This window comes from Elgaria multicarinata, chromosome 6 (genome assembly GCF_023053635.1).
Source record: "Elgaria multicarinata webbii isolate HBS135686 ecotype San Diego chromosome 6, rElgMul1.1.pri, whole genome shotgun sequence".
Lineage (NCBI taxonomy): Eukaryota > Metazoa > Chordata > Lepidosauria > Squamata > Anguidae > Elgaria > Elgaria multicarinata.
In genome coordinates, this window is record NC_086176.1 from 121827390 (window position 1) to 121852063 (window position 24674).

Genomic DNA, 24674 nt, shown 5'->3' on the forward strand with positions numbered 1-24674 from the left:
AAAAGCTAGGAATGGGATAGGAATATTGAAAGATAAACAAGGGAATTATTGTCATATAATGAAGGGTAAAATAAAAATCTTTCAAGAATTTTATCAAGAATTATATAAGGGAAAGGATATCCAAAAAAAGAAGTTGGAAGCTTATATAGAAAAGTACATAAAGAAGGGAATAAAAATAGAACATAAAGAGTTAATGGAGAAGGTAATAACTCAAAGAGAAGTTGAAGAGGTAATTGAGAATTTGAAAGTGGGTAAATTACCTGGGGTAGACGGCTTAGGACCAGAATATTATAAAGTTTTTAAAACGTTTTTAGTACCGAAATTATTGAAGTTGTACAATGCCATATTGGAAGGAGAGAGGACACCAGAATCATGGGAACATTCATTGATAATTTTAATTCCAAAACCAGATAAAGACCTGACTGTCCCTGATTCATATAGACCTATTCCATTAATAAATCAAGATGCTAAAAAAATTTCAACTATTTTAGCAAAACGGTTAAATAAATTTATAGCTGAATATATAGGGGAAGACCAATGTGGATTTGTAGCAGGTAGACAAATGCTTAATTTAGTGGGAAGGGTTTTAAATGTAATACAGGTGATAAAAAAGTCTAAGATTAAAGCGGGAATCTTGGCATTGGATATTTTTAAGGCTTTCGATTGTGTGAGCTGGCAGGCATTAAAGATGGTTTTAAATAAAATGGGATTTGGAAATAAATTTTAAACCATACTAGAACAGTTATATTCCCAAAATACAGCTGTAGTGGTGGTAAACGACGGACTCACCGATAAGATACGACTAGCCAGAGGTACAAGACAAGGATGTCTGCTCTCGCCGGTCCTGTTTGTAATGGTTATGGAAGTTTTGGCGAACGCAATAAGAGATGACGGAGAGATAGAAGGAACTGGTGATGTAAGAAAAATAAAATTGAATATGTTTGCGGACGATACCCTATTGACTATTAAGAATCCAATAAGAAAAATAGATAGAATTAAACAGCAATTGAGAGAATTTGAAGAGGCTACTGGATTAAGAATAAATTGGTCCAAATCAGAGATGATTTTGTTTAATTATACTAAGAAGGAAGAAAAGGAATGGGAACGAAAGGGAATAGAAATGAGAGTTAAGGAACAGATTAGATATTTGGGAATTAAAATTACAAAAAACTTAGATAATTTAGAAAAGGAGAATTTAACGAGGTTAAAAAAAGAGGTTTTAGCAAAATTGGAAAAATATAAAAGATTAAATTTATCCTGGTTTGGAAGGATAGTTCTCCCACGCCTGGAGAACTTGGCTTCGGAAGAAGTGCAGGGAGAGACAGAGAAAGCAGCGGCAGATTTTAAAATGGCGGAAGGTGGCAAGGCACCAGTTGGCAAGGAGCCAGGCACCATGGCTGAAATTAAAAGCTTTATATTAGAAAACAATGAAAGTATCTTCAAGAAAATAGATCAACAGGCAGAGAGATCAGATAAGCGATTGGCTGTGCTGGCTGAGAAAATTGCCCAGAACGTTAAAAGTGTAAAAGAATTGGAAGCAGGAGCAAATTTGATGGAGAAGAGACAGGACCTTTTGGAAGAAACCTCATGTGCAATTCCAGGACCATGAATTAAGGCTGATCCAATTAGAAGACCAGAATCGTCATTCATCGATACGCGTTAAACATCTTATTCAAGCACCAGGAGAAAACTTAAGAGATATAATCCTGCAATGGTTCAAAGATATGATGCCTGATTTGGAAATAGAGGACTGCGATTTCGACAGAATTCATAGAGTGGGGAGGCAAAATTATAAAGGAGCTAGTAGAGACATTCTGGTGAAATTTGGCAATTATTATAAGAAAGAGCAAGTTATGAAGAAATTGAGATCCATGGCCCTGCTACAATATAAGGGTAAATCAGTGCAAATTTACAACGATCTTTCTCAGCACACACTTAATTGGAGACGCAGTGTCAAGCAGATAACGGAAACACTAGTGAAAAAAACAATTAAATATGCATGGGGATATCCTGTATTTTTAAGATTTACATATGGTGGGGGGGGAGCACAGAGTAACCTCTTTGGATCAGGGTAAAGGGCTGCTGAAGAGCTTGGGTCTGTATGATGATGCAACTTTGGCTGGAACAGGTGGGGGGGAAGTGAGGCTGGGGCATCTGGGATATAATAGAACTGATAAATGCATTATGAGATAATTGTTGATGGAATTGTTAAAGTATAGAGACCTTGCCGGCCAGGCGAAGCGCTGCCTCCCCCCCTAAGTAGATGGCCGGAGTGATAGACTTGCGGGGATAGGGGAGGGGGAAGAGGTGGGGGGTGGGGTGGGGGTAAGGGGGGGTGGAGCGGGTTGGAGTAAGGGACTTGAGGGTGGTTTTTTTATTATGGTGTTTGTGTTTTTATGTATGTGAATTTGAGTTACAGAGCACAAGGGATCGGAAGAGGCATCAAAAGGGTGATTATGGATAAAAAAATAAAAGTATCAACACACAATGTTAAAGGTTTGAGGGCAGTCGTGAAAAGGAGGAGAATAGAACAAATGTTAAATAAAGAAGGATCTGACATAATTATGTTGCAAGAAACACACCAGGGCTTCGATAATGTAAATCAGATAAAAACAAAGTGGTCAGTTTATTATGAAAAGTCATTGGGGACTTCAAAAAAAAATGGTGTGGCTACTTTGATCTCAAAAAAAAGTGGATTTACATTAGAAACTATAAAAAAAGGATGACAATGGTAGATTCCTTATGATAAAAAATCAAATGGAAGGTAAAGTATATACACTAGTTAATGTTTATGCCCCAAATGAGAGACATAGAGAGTTTTTTATAAAATTATTTAAAGAAATAGAAGAATTCAAGGAGGGGTATGTTATCTTAGCTGGGGATTTTAATATGGTTATGGACAATAGATGGGACAGGTCAAACCCCACTAACGTTGAAAAGAGAAATAATCTCACTATACTGAATAAATTAGTAAAAGAAAATGACTATGTGGATTGTTGGCATTTACTTAATGGGGCAAAGACTGGGTTCTCATATTACTCCCCAGTTCATCATACATACTCCAGGATAGATCATATATTTGTCTCAAAAGACCTTACAACTAAGATTTGTAAAATGGAAATGGGGGTAATAAAGGTAACAGATCACGCATTGTTAAGTTTAGAATTTACAGTTAAGAAGAATTACAAAGAAGCGTATAGGTGGAAAATGAACACAAAAATATTGAAATATAATAAAGTTCAGAAAAATTTAATATATGTGAAAAGGGAGTATTTTGAAAATAGCAATAAAAATTCTAGATTGCTTGCCAGACACACACAAAAGGAAAAAGCGAGAAATGGGATAGGAGCATTGAAGGATAATCAAGGAAATTATTGTCATTCAATGAAGGATAAAATAAAAAAAATTCAAAAATTTTATCAGGAATTATATAAGGGTAAAGATATTCCAAAAAAGAAGGTGGAGGATTATATAGGAAGGTATATAAAGAAGGGAATAAAAATAGAATATAAAGAGCTACTGGAGAAAGTAATAACTCAAAGAGAAGTTGAAGATGTAATCGATAATCTGAAAGTGGGTAAATCACTGGGAGCAGATGGCTTAGGCTCGGAATATTATAAGGTCTTTAAAGGGTTTTTAGTTCCGAAATTACTGAAACTTTATAACGCTATATTACAAGGAGAGAAGATACCAGAATCATGGGAACATTCATTGATAATATTAATTCCAAAACCAGATAAAGACTGAACTATCCCTGACTCATATAGACCTATCTCATTAATAAATCAAGATGCTAAAAAAATTTCATCTATTTTGACGAAATGGTTAAATAAATTTATATCTGAATATATAGGAGAAGACCAATGTGGATTTGTGGCGGGGAGGCAGATGCATAACTTAGTGGGAAGAGTTTTAAATGCAATACATGTGATAAAAAAATCTAAGATCAAGGCAGGAATTTTGGCATTGGATATTTTCAAGGCTTTTGATTGTGTGAGCTGGCAGGCATTAAAGATTATTCTAGATAAAATGGGATTTGGAAATAAATTTAAAACCATACTAGAACAGTTATATTCCCAAAATACAGCTGTAGTGGTGGTAAACGACGGACTCACCGATAAGATACGACTAGCCAGAGGTACAAGACAAGGATGTCTGCTCTCGCCGGTCCTGTTTGTAATGGTTATGGAAGTTTTGGCGAACGCAATAAGAGATGACGGAGAGATAGAAGGAACTGGTGATGTAAGAAAAATAAAATTGAATATGTTTGCGGACGATACCCTATTGACTATTAAGAATCCAATAAGAAAAATAGATAGAATTAAACAGCAATTGAGAGAATTTGAAGAGGCTACTGGATTAAGAATAAATTGGTCCAAATCAGAGATGATTTTGTTTAATTATACTAAGAAGGAAGAAAAGGAATGGGAACGAAAGGGAATAGAAATGAGAGTTAAGGAACAGATTAGATATTTGGGAATTAAAATTACAAAAAACTTAGATAATTTAGAAAAGGAGAATTTAACGAGGTTAAAAAAAGAGGTTTTAGCAAAATTGGAAAAATATAAAAGATTAAATTTATCCTGGTTTGGAAGGATAGCATTAATAAAAATGAAGATTTTAGCAAAGATTAATTTTGTGTTTAGGATGTTACCAATAAAAATTTCAGAATCAGAGATAAAAAGTTGGCAAAATATTATAAACAAATATTGTAACAGAGATAAGAAAGCGAGGGTAAATAAGAGTAAATGGTATTTAAGCCAAAAAAAGGGAGGAATGGGTCTCCCAAATATAAAATTATATTATGTAGCAAATAGGTTAAGGCACATCGTAGAAGCAATTATAGAAATAGGAGATTTAGATTGGATGGAGGATAAAACTACAAGTAATGTAGAGATGAGTTTGGAAAATGTTTTTTTTTAAGGAAGGAGGGAGAAAATGGGTGGAAAGTATAGATAATCCGCTCCTGAGGTCTCAATGGGAAATTTGGAGTAAATGTAAAGGGGAGCTGCTTCCGAGCAACTCTCCCTTAGCACCGGTAATAATGTTAAAGAATTTTCCGGAGGAACTGAAGGGTAGATTAAGTAAAATATTAAAAGAGAAAAATAAAGTGAAATTAAAGGATTGGTTAAGAGAAATAAATACAAGAGAAGATATGGAAGAGCTTTTAAAGGAGAAAAAATTAACTTGGTTAGAGTATAAGCAATTAGAACAGTGGAATAAAAAGTGGATTAGAGAAAATAGAGTTTGTAGAGAAATGACGAAGTTTGAGGAATTAATAGTTAAAAGGGAAAAATGTAAGGGAGGAAGTTTAGCATTAAAAGGGTTAATGAGTGAAATATATAAAATATTGCTAGAGGAAGGGCTAATGGATAGTGCAGGAAAATTGGTATGGGAGACAGACTTGAAGGTACAAATAGGACGACAGAGCTGGGAGGGACTTTGGAAACAAAGAATGTTGAGAAGTATGTCAGTGAGAATAAAAGAGAATTATTTTAAAATTTTGTGGAGGTGGTACCTAACCCCGATTAGATTGAATAAGATAAATAATCAGCATTCAGCAAACTGTTGGAGAGGATGTGGGGAAAAAGGAACGTATTTACATATGTGGTGGGAATGCAAATATGTACAAAGATTATGGAAGATGGTGGTTTTGGAAATTGAAGAAATAGTGGGAATGAAGACAGAACAAACACCAAACATTGCATTACTGTCACTATATGAAGATTTAAAATGTGGAAAAGAAATTAAAGAATTAATATTGAGTTTGCTGACTGCAGCACGATTGATGGTAGCTAGGAACTGGAAGATTCAAGGGGAATATTCTATTGAAGAATGGTACAAAGAAGTATGGGATATAGCTATTAATGATAAATTGACTTGTAATATTAAGTGGAGGAAAGGTATAACTAAAATAAACAAGTTTGAAGGAATTTGGAAACAGTTCCTAATATTTGTGTTTTCTAAGGGAAGTGGGAAACCGCCAGCGGAAGACAGTATGAGATTTTGGAAGCAGGAATAGATCCCGGGGTGGTGGGTACACTTATATGTTAAGAATGATTATGATTATGTTATGATATGTTATGTTATAATTAATATCTAATCAATATATATCTATTCAACATTTATTCAACATGTATGTAGTATGTTGTTGTTGTTGTTTCTTTATTGTAATGGTGTATGTTTAATTATGTGGAAAAGCAATAAAAAATCTTAAAAAAAAAAAAGCAAAGATTAATTTTGTGTTTAGGATGTTACCAATAAAAAATTTCAGAATTAGAGATAAAAAGTTGGCAAAATATCATAAACAATTATTGTAATGGGGATAAGAAAGAGAGGGTAAATAAGAATAAATGGTATTTAAGTCAAAAAAAAGGGAGGATTGGGTCTCCCAAATATTAACCTATATTACGTAGCTAATAGGTTAAGACATATTGTGGAAGCAATTATAGGAGTAGGAGATTTAGACTGGATGGAGGATAAAACTACAAGTAACATAGAGATGAAGTTGGAAAATGTATTTTTTAGGAAAGGAAAAAAAATGGGTTGAAAGTATAGGTAATCCGCTCTTGAGGTTTCACTGGGAAATTTGGAGTAAATATAAAGGGGAGTTGCTCCCGAAAGAATTTCCCGGAGGAATTAAAGAGTAGATTAAGTAAAGTTTTGATAGAAAAAAATAAAATGAAATTAAGGGAATGGTTAAGAGAAATGAATACAAGAGAGGCTTTGGAAGAGGTTTTAAAAGATAAAAAATTAACTTGGTTAAATTATTGGCAATTAGAACAGTGGACCAAAAAGTGGGTAAGAGAAAATGGAGATTGTAGAGAATTGACGAAGTTTGAGGAATTAATATTTAAAAAAGAAAATGATAAGGGAAAAAGAACAGTGTCAAAGGGTTAATAAGTGAAATATATAGAATATTGTTGGAGAAAGGGTTGATGGATAGTTCAGGTAAAATGGTTTGGGAGACAGTTTTGAATGTACAAATAGGACAACAGAGTTGGGAGGGACTATGGAAACAAAGAGTGTTGAGAAATATGTCAGTAAGAATAAAAGAGAATTACTTTAAAATTATATGGAGGTGGTACCTAACCCCGGTTAGATTAAATAAGATAAATAATCAGCACTCAGCAAATTGTTGGAGAGGATGTGGGGGGGAAAGGAACGTATTTACATATGTGGTGGGAATGCAAATATGTACAAAAATTGTGGAAGATGGTGTTTTTGGAAATTGAAGAAATAGTGGGAATGAAGACAGAACAAACACCAAACATTGCATTACTGTCACTATATGAAGATTTAAAATGTGGAAAAGAAATTAAAGAATTAATATCGAGTTTGCTGACTGTAGCACGATTGATGGTAGCTAGGAACTGGAAGATTCAAGGGGATTATTGTATTGAAGAATGGTATAAAGAAGTATGGGATATAGCTATTAATGATAAATTGACTTGTAATATTAAGTGGAGGAAAGGTATAACTAAAATAAACAAGTTTGAAGGAATTTGGAAACAGTTCCTAATATTTGTGTTTTCTAAGGGAAGTGGGAAACCGCCAGCGGAAGACAGTATGAGATTTTGGAATCAGGAATGAGATCCCGAGGTGGGGGGTGCACTTATATGTTAAGTTTGATTATGTTATATAGATATGATATTGATGTTATTCAACATTTATGTAGTATGTTGTTTCTTTAATTGTAATGTTTAAGTATTGTAGAAAATTTTTTTAAAAAATACAATGCAAATAAACCTTCATAAAAGAAACACCACAAGTCTCCAGTGTCCTTCTAGGAAACTGAAGCCTGAGCAAGCTGAAGCCCCTGCAAGTTCACCCCTCCCAGGACTGGAGTGCAGGAGTGTAACGCTGGTGTTTGAAGTGGGATTGGTGTTCAGAGGAGGGCAACCAGGATGATCAGGGGTCTGGAAACAAAGCCCTATGCAGAGAGACTGAAAGAACTGGGCATGCTTAGCCTAGAGAAAAGATTGAGGGGAGACATGATAGCACTCTTCAAATACTTAAAAGGTTGTCACACAGAGGAGGGCCAGGATCTCTTCTCGATCCTCTCAAAATGCAGGACACGGAATAACGGGCTCAAGTTAAAGCAAGCCAGATTCCAGCTGGACATCAGGAAAAGCTTCCTGACTGTTAGGGCAGTACGACAATGGAACCAGTGACCTAGGGAGGTTGTGGGCTCTCCCACACTAGAGGCATTCAAGAGGCAGCTGGACAACCTTCTGTCACGGATGCTTTAGAGTGGATTCCTGCATTGAGCAGGGGGCTGGACTCAATGGCCTTGTAGGCCCCTTCCAACTCTGCTATTCTATATGATTCTATGGTGTTTCCTGGAAGAGGAACTGTGAGCCAAAGTGTCCCTGTGCAAGAAGGGAGAGTGGAGATGGACGGAGGACTTGAACAGCACTTAGAGGCCTCAGGACAGCTTGGTGAGAGCCGCAAGGCCAATTTGGAAACCCAGCCGAGGCAGAGGCTGGAGGCTTCACACCAGGTATCAGAGCCTTGTTGGGCCGTCAACTACGAGGAGTTAAGGCTGGCCTAGAAGCCCAGTTACAGCACTCCCAATCTGGATTGGCAAGGAAAATGAATGTGGTAGATGGGAGATTGAATAACTTGAACTCTTAAGATGTTTGAATCAGTAGCTGACAATCAAAAGGCTTTGGTCAATTTGGAGCTGGCTGACCGACTGACAAGAAAATGAAAAGTTGCTCAAAGAGTTGCTGGAATGGGAAAGAAAGCTGCAACAGGTGAAGCAGCAGCAGCAGCCCACCATGGGAGTGAGTGGCTTGGCAGACCAGGCGCCAGCTACCTCGAGTAAGAGCCTCCCTGCTGTGGGCCGGAGAGAAGGGAGCAGGCCCCTTCAGCAGGAGTAGTTCAGAAACCCACCCTTTGGGATGACAAAAGACCCTGGGACGCCTAGCTTTCCCAGTTTGAAATAATTTCCCAGATAAATGGGAGGGACCAGATGCAAGAGAGGGCAGGGCTCCTGCAGCTTTAACAGTTGTGATGAAGAGGGAATTTCATCAGGTGCCGCATGCATACAAATGACACCAGCTGAAACTCCCTTTTCTTTGCAGCTGTTAAAGATGCAGGAGCCCAGTCCTCCTTTCCACCTCCTGGTCACCCTACTGCCAGCAGAAGGAACAGTCCTTTCCTGTTAGCAGAAAAATGGGAGAGAAGCATTTTTCTGCTTCCCCCTGAAACACCACCACTCTAGGAAAGTAAAGAGGCGAGAGGGAACCATGGGTTGGCTGGGCAGCCAGGTGGTAGTAATTCCAATATTCTTTCAAAAAAAGAAAGAAGAAAAAAAAGAAGATAAATTCTTCTTCCCGCCCCCTGAGAACTGTTTTAAGGAAACAAATGTTTTTATTCCATCTTCATTTTATATTTAGCCATGTGAGAGAAATGGGAGGGGGGAACTACCCATTTGAGGGGGGGGGGAAGAAGTAGGTTTTCATACAAAAAGGGAATATTTAATGTCTCAATGAAAAATATACTGTATAACGTTTTCTAGCCTCATGCATGGCTGTTCTACATGGACAAAAAGAGATTTTTAAGGATGTTTTTAACAATGTATATTATGTTTTAATTCAGTTTTATGTATTTATCATTTATTGTTGTTCCTCACCTCAATTAAAATGGAGAGGCGGGTAAGAAATAAAATTATTATTATTATTATTATTATTATTATTATTATTATTATTGGTTTGGAGATGGCTCTTAACATTAAAGCTAAAGAGTTCATCCAGGCAGCACCAATCAGCAGAAATACATTCAGTGTGGAAGAATCTGAGCAGAGCATATCCTGAATGCATTTCTTCTCCTTGGGGCCCTTCAGTGCTCCCTCTGGTTAGCTATAATAAATTTGTTTTAATTCATAAAAAGAGCTTGTTGGTTTTTATTTTGAGCTTCAAGCTGGATAGTATGTTGTATAGGATTATGGATCATGGGGTATTGTCTAAACTATCATAATATTATAATTAAAATGTAATATTTTGTTGAGTGCTGGTTATTCTAGTATGTGGCTTTAAACACTCTAGGATCCATTGATGAAGGATGGTTTCCAGAAAAATCTCTCTCTCTCTCCCCTCCCCCCAATTAAGCCTAGCCCCCTTTCCCAGGTTTAGCCCCATGCCCTCCCCGCCCCGCCCCCTGCCTGCCTCCTTTGTTCCCAACCCCAATCCATTTCGTTTACTTTTGCTTACCATCTCCTCAAAATCTGGGGGTTGTTTTGGTGAAAACTGAGCCAGGGAAAACTGAGCAATGTGGATTTCTTCCTGGATTCTTGAACAGGGGGAGGGAGGGGGGGAGGCGCCATCCTCCCCTGAAGGGAGAGGCCTGCAGCTTCATTCATCTTTTAGCAACTTGCAAGGAGTATTTCCCCCTCCCCATTGCTAACCTCTGGTGGCAGCTGCCACCCACTGTGTGCCTCTGTGTGAGCTTTGCGTTTTGTCCCTGCAGACTTAAGCACCTGTTCAGTTGTGTTTTCTCCCAGCAACGCCCTTTTGGTAGTCAAAAGGCTGCTCCATCTCCCCTGATGATCTCATCTGCCTGCCTGTTCCACGAGGTCGGTGGGTGTGGAAGAGAAGCCCCCTTATTGGTTTTACACACCTGCTGCCTATTCACCTGGCTGTGTTTCCTTTCACCTTTGTAGGACAAGAAAAGAGAAATGACCTCCTTTGCTCATGTCATCCCACCCTTCTCACTTCCTGGAACATTTGCTCCCCGTGTTTTGCCCTAAAATGGCCACTCTTCCAGGCCTCCAGACATTTTACAGGTGATGAGTGCATTGTACAAAGTGCTTTACCATTCTTATCTTCTTTACCCTCGCAACAACCTTGTGAGGCAGGCGAGTACAGGTTGGTGCACATGCCCAGAGATTTCCAGGGCTTGGCATAAGCGCACGAAACGGCCTCTTTCACCAAAGTCTGCCTTGAGCACATCACGATCAGTGGTGGCACCCCATGCCCCACTGAGTTCCTTAGCACCAGGTCAGCCCTCCTGCTCCCCTCAAAGAGGGGCGGGCGGGCGCTCACTCACTCACTCGCCCGCTCACTCACTCGTGTGTCCGTTGTTGTGAAGGCGGAGTGTCTCTCCTGGAGGCAGGCTGTACCCAGACAGCAGGAGGGGCATCAGCTGCGGACTGAAGTGGGTGGCCGCTGTGTCGATGTTGATGGGGGACTGCATGTGTCCCCCACAGGAGGGGAAAGCGGAGGGCCACACTGTCTTGCCTGGAAGAGGAGAGGAGAGCAGGCGTGAGGGAGGCTGCAGGACAATGGACCAGCCCTGGGCAACAGACAGCAGGAATTGGGGGGGGGGTCATTGGGGGAGGGGAGGTGGGCTGTGGGTGAGCCCCTTATTATTATTATTATTATTATTATTATTATTATTTATATATATAGCACCATCAATGTACATGGCCCCTCCCTCGCAGCCTGGCCTTGTTGCAGTGCAGGTAAACTAAGAAGCCGCCACAGTGTCCAAGGGACGGGGAGGGGGAGAGAAAGGCTCTGAGCCGTCCCTGCCTCTGTTTGTGGTACAGGGGCTTGCTTTGATAATATCTGTACACCGCCCTGAGATCCTAGTGATAGTAGCGCGGGATACAAATGTTTTAATAAATACATAAATAAGCTACACTCCCCCTTCCTGCAGCTCAGCCAACTTGTACCTGGCTCTACGTGGTGCGACTCAGGCCCTCGCAGGAGGCACATGCCCAGGGCTGTTCTCCAACCCTGGGCAAACCGGCTGGATGTCAGAGGCAGCCAGTTCCCATGGGGCAGAGTGCCAGCAAAGCGGCCTGAGCCAGCTGCTGGACTGGGCTATGGGCCAGGGAGCCTCAAGCCTTGCAGAGGGCCGGGGGAGTGCAGGAAGCTGGGCAGCTCATGCACAAGCGGGCAGGAGGAAACCAGTGGCAGAGGGCGGGCAGCAGCCAGGAGCCCCACCACCACCACTACAAGGGTGGAGGCTGCTGCCACTGCAGCAGGGTCCTCTGGCACAGCCCCTTCAGGACCAGCCCCTTCAGCAGCCTGGGGGAGAAGGAGGCACACAAATAGTCAAGGGGCACAGAGCAGGGATGGCACACGTCCCGGAGGAAAGAGGGGCAGAGGCAGCCGAGAACGTAGGATGGACCACACTGCTTCCAACTGAGCTGGAGGGCAGGAGGCGGGGAGGCAGGCAGGCCACAGCAGGCAGACCCAGATAGGCCCATGCAGGTCTGGCACAGCATTGGTGGGGCCGAGCAGCCCAGAGAAAGCAGGGCAGCTGTGAGAGAGAGCAGGCTAATCATTAACCCCACCGTGCTGCCTCGCTGGGGGCCCAGAGGAGAGAAGCAACGGCCGTTTTCATCCCTGCACCTTACCTTTGTAGCTCCAGTGATCACGTCTGTGCCCAGGATGACCTTGAGGAGGAAAGAGAAGCAAATGAGTGCATCGTGGAGCCCCTCTCATTAACCTTTGCCCCCTCCCCACCACCACCCCTCGCCACTAATGCCCTCCCAGCCCATTTCCTTCTTGCCCTCTCCCTCGTGAGCCTACGGAGGGGGGGATCCTGGGCTGAAAAGGGGGCTGCTTCCCCCTCCCCCACACACTGCTGCTCCATTTTAGTTGAAAGGTGGGATGCTGCATAGCAGGAGTTTACAGACCCACACCCAACACCCACTGTTAATTTTTTATTATTATTCAATTTTATTATTTATTTATTATTATGTCAAGAAATACTTTTGTAAGCCGCCGTGAGAGCCTTTTTTGGCTGAATGGCGGCATAAAAAGCCTTAAATAAATAAATAAATAAATATTCAGATTCCTATTCCACTTTCCACAGAGGTTTTGAGGTGTTGAGAATAAAATACAATGGCATCTAAACAACAATAAACAGATCAGTAAAAACAACTCAATACAAATGAATCACCAATAAAACCATACACTCTGCTGTATGCTACGACCACATAGAAAGCTCATGTGAAGAGGCGTTTGAGCACCAGAACAGTGGGGTCTCTCCAGCGTCAATGGGGAAAGTGTTCCAGGGAGCAAGAGCCAGTCAGAGGTGAACCTCCGGCAGCATGGGGCACCCTCAGAAGGGCTCCCCAGGTGATGGCAGAGACCAGGCAAGGGCATACGAAGTGAGGCCGTCCCTTGACAGACTGCCTGGGCTGGGGGTTGCCTGGTGAGGCCAGAGAGCCAGGGACACACAGCTCAGTCAACAGGTGCCAGCCAGGTGCCTGCCGCCCGGCCACATTGCACCTTTTGGCCCTGTGATGTGCTCCCACTTGCAACAACATGGATGGTGACCCCAGCCTCAAACCCTCCCTGGCCCAAGGAGCCTTGCCCCTCCCAGAAACACCCAGGCTGGCTAGGCAGAGAGCTTCCCGGAATCACCTTGGGATCCCCCTGTTGCACTCACAAGGACGGCTTGCCTTCTCCCGATGCAAGTGGGGCAGGTGCCCCCGTCCAGCCTGCCTGCCACCAACATGGCAGGCAGAGCCACTTGGTCTGGGGCTGGGCTGGGCCACGGCCTGCATCTGCCTCCCTTACGGTGGCCAGAGGTCCGACCGTACAGAGGACACAGTCCTCACCTGGGAGCCATCCTCTCTTTGAAAGCTGCTCTAGGCCAAGTCCAGTTTAAAGATGAGGAACTCTAAGACGGGAAGGGCAGACCACCGGGGCCTGTGGTCTATGACGTTGCCCCGCAGCAGTGTGAGCAGCGAGCCCAGGAGGCCCCCTGGGCACAGCCTTTGCTGCTGGGGGAGACATATTTCTGATTCAGTTACAGAAATGATGCCAATGTTTCCCTCTACACCTACGAAACCACATGCGCCAGCTTCACGCGTCCTCATTTTGGCCGCCCGGCCTGCCCCTCCCCTGTCCCTGCTCAGGTGCACTCACACACCTGGCGCAGCCACAGTCAGCTCCCTAGTTGCTATGGCGATGAGGCCAGGCCAACAGCCATCCAGGACAATCCGGGGAGGCCAAAGTTTATGTCCTTGGTATAAACAGATCACAGAACAGACAGGGAAAATAAGGGGTAGCGCTTGCACGGCTCTTTGTTCGCGTCGAATATGATCCACCTATGTGACCCCCAATGACTCTTACAACAGCTCCGTAATGTAGGGCAGCAGTAGCCACCCCCATCTTGCTGACTGGACTGCCATTTATTTGTTTATCACTTGAATTTCTATTCCACTTTCCACAGAGGCACCAAAGCAGTGAACATAAAATACAACGGCATCAAAATAACAAGAAGAACAGTAAAAGCAACACAATACGAACTAATCACTGATCAAGCCGCACACTTTGTTATGTGCTCCAACTGCATAACTGGCTGGGTCACACTTCAGGGAAAACCCGTGCGAAGAGATGAGTTTTAAGAAGACGTCTGAACCTACCACCTCCTCCTCCCCTGCACCGTGGTTTGGGCCAGAGCAAGTGGCAGGTGAACCCACAGGTTGCAATGGGGGAAGAATCATAGAATCATAGAGTAGCAGAGTTGGAAGGGGCCTACAAGGCCATCGAGTCCAACCCCCTGCTCAATGCAGGAATCCACCCTAAAGCATCCCCAACAGATGCTTGTCCAGCTGCCTCTTGAAGGCCTCTAGTTTGGGAGAACCCACAACCTCCCTAGGTAACTGATTCCCTTGTCGCACTGCTCTAACAGTCAGGAAGTTTTTCCTGATGTCCAGCTGGAATCTGGCTTCCTTTAACTTGAGGCCATTATTCCGTGTCCTGCACTCTGGAAGGATTAAGAAGAGATCCTGGCCCTCCTCTGTGGGACAACCTTTTAAGTATTTGAAGAGTGCTATCATGTCTCCCCTCAATCTTCTCTTCTCAAGGCTAAACATGCCCAGTTCTTTCAGTCTCTCTTCATAGGGCTTTGTTTCCAGACCCCTGATCATCCTGGTTGCCCTCCTCTGAACACGCTCCAGTTTGTCTGTGTCCTTCTTGAATTGTGGAGCCCAGAACTGGACGCAATACTCTAGATCAGGCCTAACCAGGGCCGAATAGAGAGGAACCAGTACCTCATGTGATTTGGAAGCTATACTTCTATTAATGCAGCCCAAAATAGCATTTGCCTTTCTTGCAGCCCTATCGCACTGTTGGCTCATATTCAGCTTGCAATCTACAACTATTCCAAGATCCTTCTCATTTGTAGTATTGCTGAGCCAAGTATCTCCCATCTTGGAACTGTGCATTTGGTTTCTATTTCCTAAATGTAGAACTTGGCATTTATCCCTCTTAAATTTCATCCTGTTGTTTTCAGCCCAGCACTCCAGCCTATCAAGATCACTTTGAAGTTTGTTTCTGTCTTCCAGGGTATTAGCTATCCCACCCAATTTGGTGTCATCTGCAAATCTGATCAGCATTCCCTGCACCTCCTCGTCCAAATCATTAATAAAAATGTTGAAGAGCCCTGGGCCCAGGACTGAGCCCTGCGGTACCCCACTCGTTGCCTCTCCCCAGTTTGAGAAGGTTCCATTGATAAGTACTCTTTGAGTCCGTTTCTGTAGCCCACTGTGAATCCACCTAATAGTTGTTCCAACTAAGAGGAGGAGCCAGGCAAGGGGGCTCTGGTCAGCAGGCCCCTGTTGGGTTGCGGTCCTCAACCAGGTGCTGAGCCATGCTGCTGCCCCTCCCCCCTTGACACTGGTCGTGCTAATGGAGTCCGGGACCAAAGAGGTGGCTCCTTTAGTTCAGGTCAATCTTGGAACATACGACACACCGTTCAGTTACTATTTTAATGAGTGCAAAGGTACAGGATATATATTTTTGTTGGCAAAGTACATGATGTGTTGAGCTACGATGTAAGCACACCTGAGCAGAAGGAGCACAAGCACAGAGCAAGGGCAACAAAGTGTCATTTCTATCGCCTACATTCTGTGGAGACACTTTGCTCTACTGGGCCCCACACAGAAGTTGAGAGGGAGAGAGGTGGGGGCAGTTCACAGGACTCCACAGGCTCCTATGGGGTGCCAATCTGGTAACTCCACCCCAAAGACACCCCCCCTCAAGGCCTTTTCTTCCCTGGAAAGCCGCCAACCCCCAACCCCACCCCCTTGGAAAGAGCTAGGCAAGAGCATCCACGGGGGAGGGAGCTCTTCCTCCTCCCAGCACAAACACGGAACAGTCCCACATGGCAAGCAGAGCTGTGCAGGCACCTGGGAAAGCCACAAGGGGGTGGGGTTGCAAGGTGACCTCTAGGAAGTGCAGTGGAATGAGTGGGAGGGGCAGGGGCAGGAGGAAGGCCTAGCAGGAGATGACACACCCTTGGCTAAATTCTTCCTTTCACACCATTCCCAGCCTTTGAACAAAGAGCTCCATCTGCACCGCAGCAACTCTGGAGCTCCTTTGAGCCTGTGATTTCATCCAGTTTGTGCGTCTGGGGAGGGGACACAGCCAGGCTTTGCCTGCACTTTCACCTCTCCACGAGCAGCAGCACTGACTTAACCAATCACTGTCAGCCACCAACAGTTCCAGTTGCTAGAAAAATAAATGTCCTTGTGGTTTTGCCCAGAAATGCAGCGCTATCAAGCTTCTCTTGCGTATGTAGAAGAAAAAGCCGGCTTTAAGCCTTTTGTTTTCATCAGGGTTGACTCACTCTATGGCAGCGGGCCCTCCAGTCTCTGTCCCACCAATTAGTTAGGGTGGGGAAAACATCTCACTCTGCAATTAAGCTTTTAGTTGATTAACCTACTTAATAAATGGACTAAAACCTGATACTCACTTTTATTTTATATTGTCCTGTGCAGGCTGTTCACTGCACATGTCCAGTGATGAACACATGTGTACCCTCACACTTAATTAAAAGATACGTGGGGGGGGGGGACATTGCAGCAGCCCTGCAGCATGCTTCTCAGCCACACCCCAGACTCACTGCTGGTAGAGCTGGGCGGCATGTTTAGCCGGGAGGGGAGGAGAGGAGACGACAGGAGAGCAGTCTTCAGATATCAGCTACGGGAAAGGCTGCCAAGCAGAGGATGGAGCAGCGCTGTGGCTCCCTTGGGCAGCCTTAGAAGCAACAGGTGGGAACTGGAGGGAAGCAGATTTCATCTAAACACTGCAGGCGTTGAAGCAGGGGCGGGAGGGCCATTGAGCTGGGAAGCTGTAGCCGCAGCTTGCACTGTGCAGGGGTCAGGCGGGATGGACTCAAGGGTCCCCTCCAAGCTCTGATTCAGTGAGTCTTTGCTCCGCTTTGAGTGTTGCTGAACCACCTGGGGTGGGGGAACCAGACAGGGAGTAGCAGTCAAGTCCTGGGTCCCCCCCCTTAAAGCAAGCCTTCTTTAAGGCACTGCTAGTGTTTCTGTTCCTTAATTAACGCCTCGCCTGGGCTGCAAGCCTGTATCCACTTACTCAGGGGGATTTAGGGCTGAGCAGGCCTATGGAGGATTGTTCCCTCGCTGTTCTAGCTAATCCGAAGCATTCATTGAAAACGTAGAAAATCTGTCCGAATATTCCCTGAGACGCCTATTGACGCCGCACCCCCTGGATCAGCCGCAGGCGCCGCCGCCTCTCCTTCTTCCAGCGAGAGAGCGCGCTCGTGTGGGCTAGAAGAGAGGCTCCTGCGCCCGGCCCAGGGAGTCTTCCTGGGGAACTCTCCGACGCTTTTAGCAGGGCATGGAGACGGAACATGCCCCGCGCCCCAAGCCGCGGGCAGAGAGAAGCCACTGGCGCTCCTCTCCTGTCCGAAGCCGCCGCCGCCGCCTCCCTCAGTGAGACCTGGGCTGCTGGGAGAGAGAGTCCCCGGGATCCTCCGTACCTCATGCCCAAATCCACCCCAGCCCCGTTCAAGTGGAACACAAAGCCACACAAGTAGGCATCGAGAGACGGGGCCGGGGCTTCCCAGGGGCGGAGGGCGCGCTCGGCTCGAGGCAGGAAATCGCTCCGGGGAGACTCGTCACAGCGAGAGCTCGAGCGATCCAGCTCCCTCGGCAAGACCGGGCCTGCTGCCCGGGCCTCATGTCCAAGAAGGGACGAGCAAGGAGGGACTCGATCCTTTTCGGAACCCGCTCCTCCCCTTCGCCGGGGCTGGGGGCTCGCTGAGGGAAAGACGCTCTGGACATGTTCAGAGAGCGGCGTTTCCCTCGCAGAGCGCTCGGAGGCCGCTCCACAGCATCCAATCCGACCCACGACTGACCTCCGGCCGGGCCGGGAGGCAGAGGCCGCCAGATGCGGGTGGCGTCGCAGTGGGCGCGGGGGTGGGGGGCGCTGCGAGGCCCTCCCTCAGGGACTTCTTTCCCGAGGGGCAACTTGCGAATCATCTTCTCTCGGAGTCTCCCTCTCATGGACCGAGCCCTGTCGCGGGATGAGCTGGACCTTTGCAGAGCAGTTGCCCTCGTGGCGCGCGGGGGGGGGGGGTTCCCTCCGTCACACGAAAACTAAGGTGGTAAAATGTAGCAGCAGCAGCAGCAGCAGCAACGCAAGGAGCCACCTCCGCCGATGCCCCCCCCCCGCGCCCCATGAAGCGCGCCACTTCAGTGCCTGTCTTCCAGGGGACAACCCCCCCAAAAAAGTCCCAGAGCACCAAAAACTATGGACAGCTGGAAGGCTCGGGAAGGGAGAAGCCGCGGTGTGTGTGTGGGGGGGGGAGGGTAGTGCAGCCGCCTCCCCTTCGACCGCCCAGGGCGCCCCCGCCGTGCCTCCCGTCACCCACCTGCGTGGAAATGCCCCGCGTGCTCCTGGTCGGCGTAGGCGTAGGCGCAGGCTTGCAGGGCGGCTAGCAGGAGCCGGAGCCTCAGTGCCTCCACTGTGCGCATCTTCTCGGCCTAGGTCGCTCTGCGCGCGGGGGCCGCCTCCAGCCCGGCAAAGCGGCAAGTGAGGACGTGAGCCAGCGCGAGGGAAGCAGGGAGGGAGCGCGGCGGGGCTGGCCCGACGGGACGGGCTGCGACTTTTATAGCGCAGGAGTCGCCGCCGCTTCCCGCTCACCAGGAAGACCTGCAGGCGCCCTCTCCTGGCGCTCCTTCTGGGAAAGGGGTTCACCCCCACCCCTATGGTGTCCCTCCTGGGTTTCCCCTGAGCCAGAGGAGATGCATCTGCAAGGCCGCACCAAACATTTGAATGTATTTATCACATTTTAGACCTCCTAATAGTCGCAGCTCTTCTGGGCAGTTCACAAAACAACACTTGAAACCAGAAAATACTAACAACAACAACAACAATATATATGAAAACCTTAAGTAAATAAGAAGTGCCCTGAGTCTGGATCAGACCAAGGGTCCTTCTAGTCCAGCACTCTGTTCACACAGTGGGCGACCAGCCCTCGGCCAGGAACCAACAAGGCAGCACCCTCCCACTCATGTTCCCCCAGCAACTGGTGCACACAGGCTTTCTGCCTTGAACACTGGAGATAGCACACAACCATCAGGGCTAGTAGCCATTGATAGCCTTTGGCTCCAAGAATTTATCCGACTTCCTTTTAGAGCCATCCAAATTGGTGGCCATCAATACATCTTGTGGTAGTGAGTTCCATAATTTAACTATGTGCTGTGTGAAGAGGTCCTTCCTTTTATTTGTCCTGAATCATCCACCAATCAGCTTCATGGGTATTTATATTCTAGTATTTTGAGAGAGGAAGAAAAATCTCTCCCTATCCACATCCTCCATACCACGCATAATTTTCTAAACCTCTATCAGTTTGCCTCCTTTTTTTCAAGCTAAACAATCCCAGTTGATGTCACCTTTCCTCATAGATTAGATGCTCCAGCCCCTTAATCATTTTAGTTGCCCTTTTCTGCACTTTTTTTCCAGCTCTATCATATCCTTTTTTTGGTGTGGTGACCAGAACTGTACACAGTATTCTAAGTGTGGTCACACCATCGATTTGTATAAGGGCAGTACGATTCTGGCCGTTTTATTCTCAATTCCTTTTCTTATAATGCCTAACATGGAGTTTGCCTTCTTTACAGCAGCTGCACACTGGGTGGATATTTTCATTGAGCTGTCCACCACAACCCCAAGATCTCTTTCTTTTTTGGTCACCACCAGCTCAGATCCCATTAAGTTATACTTAAAGTTGGGTTGTGGTGTTTTTTTTAGGCCCAACGTGCATCATCTTACACTTGCTTACACTGAACCGCATCTGCCATTTGGATGCCCACTCTCCCAGCTTGGGGAGATCCCCTTGGAGTTCTTCACAATCCCTTTGTGTTTTAACAACCTTAAATAATTTTTCATAGGAAAACTTGGCCACTTCACTGCTCACTCCTAATTCCAGATCAATTATGAACAAGCCACCAAATTGGATGGCTTTAAAAGGGGGTTGGATAAATTCCTGGAGGCAAAGGCTATTAATGGCTGCTACCCCTGATGGTTGTGTGCTATCTCCAGTATTGAAGGCAGTAAGCCTGTATTTACCAGTTGCTGGGGTGGGGAACATGGGTGGGAGGGTGCTGTTGCACCATGTCCTGCCTTGTGGGTCCCTGGCCAATGGCTGGTTGGCCCCTGTGTGAACAGAGTGCTGGACTAGGTGGACCCTTGGTCTGACCCGGGATGGCACTTATGTTCTTATGGTCTTAAGTTCCTGTAGGACCCCACTATTTACTTCCCTCCATCAGAATTGACCATGTATTCCTACTCTGTGCTATCTGTTCTTTAACCAGTTTATGATCCATAAAAGGATGTCTCCTCTTATTCCATGACTGCTAAGTTTGTTCAGGAGTCTTTGGTGGGGAAGTTTATCAAAAGCCTTTTGGTAGTGAACACTGCCAAAGTGAACACTCTCAATTGGATCACCCCTGTCTACATGTTTTTGACACACTCAAAGAATTCTAGTAGGTTAATGAGTCAGGGTAGTGAGACAGAACTTGGCTTTGCAGAATGGCAGATGCTGCTTGATTCTTCTTCAGCAGGACATGCCCTTCTATAGGTTTACTAATTTTGTCTTTAATAATGCTTTCAACCAATTTACCTGGTATGGATGTCAAGCAAACTGGCCTGTAATTTCCTAGATACACCCTGGATCCCTTTTGAAAAATCGGTGTTACATTGGCTATCTTCCAGTCCTCTGGTACAGAGACTGAGCTTAGGGACATGTTGCATATTTTTGTTAGAAGATCTGCAATTTTAATATGGCTTTGAGCCTGGCTACCTAGGAGACCACCAGTCATGCTATAAACCTGCCTGAGTATTCAGCTGGCCCTTTTCAGGGCATTTGAAAAGTGCGAAACAGCTTTCTCCAGTGCCAAACCCAAGCTGTGGATGGTGCTCCTTCCCTCAGGATCTGCCCTTGGCCGCCAGTCTTGGCTTTTAGAACGGGTGTTTAAAAAGCTTCTTTACAGTTTAGCCTTTTAAAATGTGCAGTTTTAAATCATAGAATCATAGAATAGCAGAGTTGGAAGGGTTCCTGCTCAATGCAGGAATCCACCCTAAAGCACTGTTGGCTCATATTCAGCTTGCAATCTACAACAATTCCAAGATCCTTCTTGTTTGTAGTATTGCTGAGCCAAGTATCCCCCATCTTGTAACTGTGCATTTGGTTTATTTCCTAGATGTAGAACTTGGCATTTATCTCTATTAAATTCCATTCTATTGTATTCAGCCCAGCACTCCAGCCTATCAAGATCACTTTGAAGTTTGTTTCTGTCTTCCAGGGTATTAGCTATCCCAACCAATTTTGTGTCATCTGCAAATTCGATAAGCGTTCCCTGCACCTCCTTGTCCAAATCATTAATAAAAATGTTGAAGAGCCCTGGGCCCAGGACTGAGCCCTGCGGTACTCCTCTTGTTGCCTCTCCCCAGTTTGAGAAGGTTCCATTGATAAGTACTCTTTGAGTCCAATTCTGTAGCCAACTGTGTATCCACCTAATAGTTGTTCCATCTAGCCCACTTTTAGCTAGTTTGTTAATCAGAATGTCATGTGGTACTTTGTCAAAAGCTTTGCTGAAGTCAAGATATATGACGTCCACAGCATTCCCACAGTCCACAAGGGAGGTTATCCTATCAAAAATGAGATCAAATTAGTCTGACAGGACTTATTCTTGACAAATCCATGTTGGCTTCTAGTGATCACCGCATTGATTTCAAGGTGTTTACAGATTGACTTCTTTATAGAATCATAGAATCATAGAATAGCAGAGTTGGAAGGGGCCTACAAGGCCATCAAGTCCAACCCCCTGCTCAATGCAGGAATCCACCCTAAAGCATCCATGACAGATGCTTGTCCAGCTGCCTCTTGAAGGCCTCTAGTGTGGGAGAGCCCACAACCTCCCTAGGTAACTGATTCCCTTGTCGCACTGCTCTAACAGTCAGGAAGTTTTTCCTGATGTCCAGCCGGAATCTGGCTTCCTTTAACTTGAGCCCATTATTCCGTGTCCTGCACTCTGGGAGGATCGAGAAGAGATCCTGGCCCTCCTCTGTGTGACAACCTTTTAAGTATTTGAAGAGTGCTATCATGTCTCCCCTCAATCTTCTCTTCTCCAGGCTAAACATGCCCAGTTCTTTCAGTCTCTCTTCATAGGGCTTTGTTTCTAGACCTCTGATCATCCTGGTTGCCCTCTTCTGAACACGCTCCAGCTTGTCTGCGTCCTTCTTGAATTGTGGAGCCCAGAACTGAACGCAATACTCTAGATGAGGCCTAACCAGGGCCGAATAGAGAGGAACCAGTACCTCCCGTGATTTGGAAGCTATACTTCTATTAATGCAGCCCAAAATAGCATTTGCCTTTCTTGCAGCCATATCGCACTGTTGGCTCATATTCAGCTTGTGATCTACAACAATTCCAAGATCTTTTTTCGTTTGTAGTATTGCTGAGCCAAGTGTCCCCCATCTTGTAACTGTGCATTTGGTTTCTATTCCCTAAATGTAGAACTTGGCATTTATCCCTATTAAATTTCATCCTGTTGTTTTCAGCCCAGCACTCCAGCCTATCAAGATCACTTTGAAGTTTGTTTCTGTCTTCCAGGGTATTAGCTATCCCACCCAATTTGGTGTCATCTGCAAATTTGATCAGCGTTCCCTGCACCTCCTTGTCCAAATCATTAATAAAAATGTTGAAGAGCACTGGGCCCAGGACTGAGCCCTGCGGCACCCCACTCGTTGCCTCTCCCCAGTTTGAGAAGGTTCCATTGATAAGTACTCTTTGAGTCCGATTCTGTAGCCAACTGTGGATCCACCTAATAGTTGTTCCATCTAGCCCACTTTTAGCTAGTTTGTTAATCAGAATGTCATGTGGTACTGACATTATAATCTGCTCCAGAATTTTCCCAGGGATGGATGTCAGACTGACTGGCCTGTAGTTCCCAGGTTCTTCCTTTTTGCCCTTTTTGAAGATATGGACAACGTTAGCCCTCCTCCAGTCATCCGGCACCTCACCCATCTTCCATAATTATGCAAAAATAATAGACAAAGGTTCTGAGAGTTCTTCCGCTAGCTCCTTCATTACTCTAGGATGCAGTTCATCGGGCCCTGGAGATTTGAACTCATTCAAGGAAATTAGGTGTTCTTTGACCATTTGTTTATCAATCTCAAACTGCGACCCTGCCCCCTCAACTTCTGCTTCACTTTTTCCAGGGAGGTCATAGACCCGCTTTTGGGAGAAGACTGAGGCAAAGTAGGAATAGAGCACTTCAGCCTTTTCTTTGTCATCTGTTATCAATTTGCCATCTTCATTAAGCAGTTGAACCACCATTTCTTTCCTCTGTCTTTTACTACTCACGTATCTGAAGAAAGCCTTTTTATTGCTTTTAGCATCCCTCGCTAATCTCAACTCATTCTCAGCTTTAGCCTTCCTGATGCCATTTCGACACTTCTGTGCCACCTGTCTGTACTCTTCTTTGTAGCCTGGCCTTCCTTCCACTTCCTATATGTATCCTTTTTTGTTTTCAGGTTGTCTCTAAGCTTTTTGTGGAGCCACATTGGTTTCCTCTGTTGTCTTCTATCTTTTCTCCTTGTTGGAATTGTTTGTAACTGTGCCCTTAAAATTTCCTTTTTTAAATACTCCCACCCATCCTGCACTCATTTTCTCATTAGGCTCACTTGCCATGGGACCTTACCTGTCATAGTAAGTTAGTATGTTGTTAATGTCCTTCTTTTTATTTATTTATTTTACTGTACAACCCCTTGGTGGCTTTTTAGCAGATAAGGAGGTACTTCAATGTTAAAAACAAACAAAAGTATTTATCAGTAATACCTGTATGCCACATAAGACAATAAAATAGCTAAGTGGTTTATAATTGCTCACATCTTCTGGGCCCAGTTTTGGCTTCCTCAGGAGCAGTCTTTTAACAGCCTCCTTTAAAGAGGCCAGCATCTCCCCACACACTCCTTGAGGAATTCATACATATTCTACAACAATCTGAGCAGGGTGCACAGCACAGCACCATGCAGGGCCTGGACACTGAGGTCCCAGCAGCTGCTCAAGGGTCCTGGATACTGCTTATACTAGCCATGATCTTTCAGGCTAAACAGAACAAGCCATGGTTAAGCTGTAACCCTTTTGCAGCAAATGGTTAGTGAGTGTGTGTAAACTGTGGTTATGTAGACACCATGGTTAGGAATGGTTCAGATGACATGCTAAGCCATAATGTTTAGTTTTAAATTCTTAACCACTGTGGCTTAGCATGACACCTGAACAGGGTCACGGAGTCGGCTTACTGACTGACCTGTGAGGGGCAGCAGTTCTCTTCTCAAGTCCTGGAAAAGGTGGGAGGTTGAGGAGATTGTGTCTTTACACACAAATCT

General features: G+C 45.1%; 1 protein-coding gene across 2 annotated transcripts in view; it reads right to left on the reverse strand.

Annotated features, from left to right (window-relative positions):
- Window positions 1–18785, reverse strand: part of CA9 (carbonic anhydrase 9) — a 51778-nt gene extending 32993 nt beyond the window's left edge. For both annotated transcript variants that reach the window (XM_063128392.1, XM_063128393.1), the window contains exons 1-3: window positions 18652–18785; window positions 12371–12409; window positions 11073–11243 (exon numbers count right to left, since the gene is read on the reverse strand). In XM_063128392.1, the coding sequence (XP_062984462.1) occupies window positions 11073–11243; window positions 12371–12409; window positions 18652–18754 (313 nt within the window). In that variant the 5' untranslated portion in view covers window positions 18755–18785. The remainder of the gene's footprint in view (window positions 1–11072; window positions 11244–12370; window positions 12410–18651) is intronic.
- Between the last annotated feature and the right edge of the window lie 5889 nt (window positions 18786–24674).